Source organism: Monodelphis domestica, chromosome 4 (genome assembly GCF_027887165.1).
Source record: "Monodelphis domestica isolate mMonDom1 chromosome 4, mMonDom1.pri, whole genome shotgun sequence".
Classification (NCBI taxonomy): domain Eukaryota; kingdom Metazoa; phylum Chordata; class Mammalia; order Didelphimorphia; family Didelphidae; genus Monodelphis; species Monodelphis domestica.
The window spans coordinates 353,572,228-353,577,728 of NC_077230.1; the positions used below are offsets into that span (position 1 = coordinate 353,572,228).

General features: G+C 35.2%; 1 protein-coding gene across 1 annotated transcript; it reads right to left on the reverse strand.

The window, feature by feature from the left end:
- Positions 1-449: 449 nt before the first annotated feature.
- Positions 450-1,394, reverse strand: LOC100021916 (olfactory receptor 51V1-like). Its single transcript, XM_001373891.2, has one exon. The coding sequence runs from the start codon at positions 1,392-1,394 to the stop codon at positions 450-452; it is 945 nt and encodes a 314-aa protein (XP_001373928.1).
- Positions 1,395-5,501: the final 4,107 nt, after the last annotated feature.

The following is a 5,501-nucleotide window of genomic DNA, read 5'->3' on the forward strand; positions in this document are numbered from 1 at the left end:
ATAGTATTAAACAAATATTTATTAAGTATATGATATTATGCCTTGGGCTATGTCAAGTTGTTTAAAGGTCATTTGGTGGTTATCCAAAATGCTGAAAGCTAGAGTCAGAACATTCTTAAAACATTTTGACAGCCATTCATGTTTCAGGTCACTCCATCTAAGTGGCCTGAACATCCACTGATTCTACAATGACATATTTCCCCCAGAAGATTATCTCAGTGGTATTGTGTGTCTTAGCGTTCACTCTTTTATGGGAGACTTGCTAATTTGATGATCCTGTTGAAGCACATTCTTTAAGTACATTAAGTAACTTACTTGTTCCATAGGCAAAGAAGAGCTAACTGTTCAGGACAATATCTTCCCTACTACAATTACTACCCCCAAAATCTAGAAAATTGAAACCAAAAATATATATTTTAAATTTTATCTTCACATAGCATTAGAATGACTCAATTCCTTTGTCCTGAGAAGAGTCTCTGTATCCTGCTTCGGATCTGCTGGGTCTTGACACTGTAGATAATTGGGTTCATCAAGGGTGGGAAAAGAATATAAATATTACCCATAAGGACATGTACTATAGGGGAGAGGTTCTTGCCAAAACGGTGTACCATAGTTAGACTGATGATGGGAATGTAAAAGACTAGGACAGCACAGATATGAGAGATACAAGTCTGAAAAGATTTGAGTCTTTCATCCTGAGATGCAATTGCTAAGACAGATTTCAGGATCAGAACATAGGAGAGTAGGATGAGGACAGAGTCTAACATTAAGGTACAAATGACTAGCCCCAATGCATAGAAGCTGTTAAAGCGGATGTCAGAGCAGGTCAACCTGAGGAGGTCCTGATGGAGACAGAAGGAATGAGAGAGAACATGGGGCCGGCAGTAATTGAAAATCTTTAGGCGGATGATAACAGGTGTGATAAATAAGAAGCTCCTAATTATAATGGCTATCCCAATCTTGATTATCCTGGCATCAGTCAGGATAGAAGAGTATCGTAGTGGGTTGCAGATTGCAATGTAACGATCAAAGGACATGGTGAGTAGGACAGAAGATTCCATAAAGGAAAGACCATGAATGAAGAAAGACTGGCCAATACAAGCATCCAAACTGATCTTGTCACTGAACCCCCACAGGATCCCCAGTACTGTGTGAACAGTGGACAGACCCATGCACAAGTCAGTGAGCGCCAACATAGCTAGGAAGTAGAACATGGGCTCATGCAGACTCTGTTCAGTCCAGATAACATGGAGAATCATGCAATTTCCAAGGAGAACCAATGCATAGATGGAGGAGAAGGGGATAGCAATCCACACATATAAATGTTCAAGACCAGGGAAGCCTGTGAGGAGGAAGGTGGATGAACTAATGTTGAACTCAGGTTGAGCAGACATGAGTATAGGATTCCCTTTTCAAGTAAATCAAGGACTATGTCCTTCTCAAAAATCCTTCATTCCCTTCAATTTAGGACCACCCTTGACCTGTAATTTTAGTATAACACACAGTTCTTCCTGAAATATGTCCTAGGTGACATAATTAAGCAGCTTTATCAGAAATATATTTTGTTTTCCAAGGAAAAGAAGCCATGTCAACCTTTGATTGGACCAGGGCTTTGTTGCTTTAGATGTATCCAAGAGTTCAATGCCTCAAATTTTCATTCTGATTATGATATGATACCAAAAAAAAATTCTGGAAAGAGGGCAGTTGTGAGACTTCACTACAGAGTTTAGAGCTGTCTTGGTATCAGGGATGATTTTTCTCTGATGCTAGAAAGGATGGGGCAGCTTGGAAGATTCAATTAAACTACATGAAAATAGTAATACTCCTTTTCAATATATTTAGAATATGTGGATATGCATAACATGTCCTCCTCAGAGGGAGTCCCATTCCAACTTTAACTGGTTTGTTTTCTTTGCCCAAGATCTCTCTGTTTTTCTGTGCTTCCTAATGTCACATTAGTTTTTAACTCACCCAATATACTCCTACTCTCCCTTGGTCCCAGTATCAAAATCTGCAGGTAGCTTTGGCTTGCTCTTTTTCATGGTCATGATGGAAAGAGGAGAGAATTTATCTAGTCTCCCATTAAACACTGGACTCCAGTGCTGATCTGGGATGTTTATCTCATCTCTGCATTTCTCAGCTAAAAGCATGATACAATTCCCTAGATTCAGACCTAAGTCCCACCTCATTCATTTAGAAATTAAGCATGTTAGGGGAAAAAAATAATGACTGTGATTTCAAAAGTTGTTGCTGTTGACTAATTTCAGTCACATCTGACTCCTCATGTTCCCATTGTGATTTTCTTCACAGATGCTGGGAGCATGAAGAGTCTGATGTTCCCTTGACATATTGAATTTCTAAATGAATCGGGTGTATCCTTCATGATCTTCAATGCCATCCACCAAGTATGAAGGTCAAAGTACCAATGTTTATGTCAAGATCCTACCTATCTCAGAGACTCTCTTCTATATTCTCACATGTTATGAAAAATGAATTTTGTCTGGAATCAATGTTTTTTTAAGAATTGAAATGTTGGCACCAATAATCACAGAATTCTATGGAATTGCCAGGGAGGAAAAATGATTTGAATGTTACCAATTTTATTTAGTATACTGCATTTTAGAGGTTATTTCATTGTTTACTGTATTAAGAGAAGTGCATCAGATTAAATGTTTTATTACTAATTATTGTATGCATTAAAGTGTATTTTCAGCAATCTCGAGAAAAAAATTACATTTTTTGGTGGTTATGAAAACCTAATCCCCTATTTCCCATAGGCTCAGTGTATTGACATTTGTATTTTTTTACTTTCATGCTATTTTATAGGAATATTACTCGCACAAAAATTGAGAATTAATTGTATAAGAAATCCAGGACCTCCATGAATATTCATTACTTATGAAATTATATATAAATATATATGTTTACTTTGAGAGATGAATTAACAAAATATTTTTGGGAAAAAGTGGCTATTTAGATATGAAAAGATTACAAACTTCTCCCCTATTCTGGGTCCCACCTTTCTACTATTTTTTTCTTTCATTTCAGGACAAAAACAAAAACAAAAACATGGGGTTGGGCAAAAATCTTTCCCATTTAAAAGTTGAGGTGGTTCTGAACATCTTGAGTGACTATAAATGGGGAGAAAGGATGATATAATGGAGAGGGAACATAAAATATGACTTCTTGATTCCAAATGAGCTAATCACCAACAATTATCAAGATAGAATAGAAGTATGGATAAGCATAATCCAAGATAATTTGAGAAAGGAGAAAAAACTAAAGAGGTCAAAGAAATCTTCTCTATATTTGACCCAAATTCCTCAATTCCCAGTTTGCTGTTATCTACAACTAGTTTATGTTTTCTATTTAGAAGTATGGACTTTGGATGGGAAAACTGATCCTTTCAAACTCATCTGGTCTAAGATAGAGAATCAAGTGAGAAAAGTGAATGGAAACCCCATATAAAGCATTTAAATATGATGAAAATGTTAGTCAAAGATTCTGGACTTGAGTGTGTCTCCATAAACTGAAACATTATTGGGAGATCAGAATAACTTATGGAAGAGTGGAAGGAGGGGTTGATTGAATCAGTCAAATCTCCCACCCCACTTAAGGATGCTCTGCCTTAATACTTCAAACAGGTGACAACACTTCTCTAATGAATCAATCATAAACTTTAGACAAAGTGTTGGAAAGTCCTTCATAAATTTAGATGTATATAATTTAGTGAACTGTAGTGAACTTGAAAATGGAAATCTTTTTTGGATTTGTTATAAGCCATGGGGCTTTTTTAAAACTAATGAGCTAATTTTGAATTAGAGAGATCTGAGCATCTATCAGGGTAAAAGAACCTTTAGTCAAGTAGTCCAGAGAAAGAATCTCTGAAGGGGGGCAAGGGAGGATGTCAGTCTCCTTCATGCTTTTCCTAATTCCTCAGGATTGAAAAGAGAACTTTATAAACTTTAGAAAGTCAGAGAATTTGAACCTTCTCATCAGCATCCTTCCATCAGTCCTGTCACAAACTGATGATGGCAGTCTCTGCCTTTGGAACTGAGTATAAACCTGATGAAATAAGGAAAGGCAGATTCAGGGTTGTACAATGAGCCTAGCAGAAAAATTACACCCTATTTAGAGTGAATGGGCAGCTAGCTGGCCCAATGGATAGAGTGTCATCTTCCTGAGTTCAAAGTACCTCAGACGCTTACTAGTAGTGTGCCACTGAGCAAGTCACCTCATCTTGTTTGCTTCAATTTCCTCATCTGTAAAGAGAGCTGGAGAAGGAAATGGCAAACTACTCCAGTATCTTTGCCAAGAAAACCCCAAATAGGAATTGGACACAATTGAGACAACTGAACAACAACAAAATGCAAAGTGAATATCTTAAGGACCTAGCAAAGGGACTTCCTGGAATTATGCTGTTACATGTTTTCTAAACTTGAGCCCACTTTTCCCTAGATGCTGTATATACTTGTGGGAAAATGAATCAGAGACTTTGGTAGAGGACAGGTAAGTTCAATGCCAGCACAAAATATATTTAATATACTTTTGAGCCAACTTTATGTACTACCTTCATAAATATTGTTTTCTAAAAGGTAGTTAAATCTTAATGACTGATATCAAGTGATTAATAATTAGCAGGCAACTTTGGATTTTGCTATATTTTTATTTTAATATAACCAATTATTCCTCATTTTCCTCTAATAATTCCTTCTTTTTGCTTAATAGAAAAACTCCTATCCAGAATTTTGACAAGTTCAAGAATTTTCTTCTATTTTATAGTTTATTTGTTTATTTTTTATGTTTATTATTCTTCAGTAGAAATTCACTGAGCTATAAGGTGTGAAATGTAGTTCTGTCAGTTTCTTCAATGTCTCATGAAATTACTAAGTAATATTTCCAACTTCTCTTACTCAAATGAATAGTCCTTTCTCTAGTTTTATATTTATAGACTTATCAAATATGACTACCAATAGAGATATATCATTTTAGTTCACTGATATATTTTTCTTGTTTTTTTTTGGTGATTTTTTTTACTTTAAAACCAGTTAATTTTGATTCTGTCTCTTTATAATATTTTTTTAATCTTGGACTGTAAGATCCCCTTCATCATATCAGCTTTTTAAAAATTAATATTTGTTATTCTTTTCCACTTAATTTTCTATTTAAATTCTTTTATCATGTAATATACCTTGGATTTTTTGACTGGTGTTGCCTTAGTTGTATAGGTTAATTCATAATTTTCTATACTACTTTAATACCTCTTCTATTATGTAGTTATTTATTTTAGAGTTTCCCTGATGAGAGTTTTGTATATTTCTACAAAATAGAAATATTTTGTGGTTTTTTGTTACTATAGCAATGCTTTTGAGCTATTCTCTTGAGTTCCAAAAACACTGACCAGTTGGGTACCCAGGAATTGGCTACTACCCCTATGCACCATTTAGACAGTTTCATTGTTCTTTCCATTTATATTGTTTAAGTTATTTTCAGAAGTGTCC

Coding starts and splice junctions, on each gene's coding strand:
- LOC100021916 (XM_001373891.2), bottom strand. CDS start 1,394: ATGTCTGCTCAACCTGAGTTCAACATTAGTTCATCCACCTTCCTCCTC.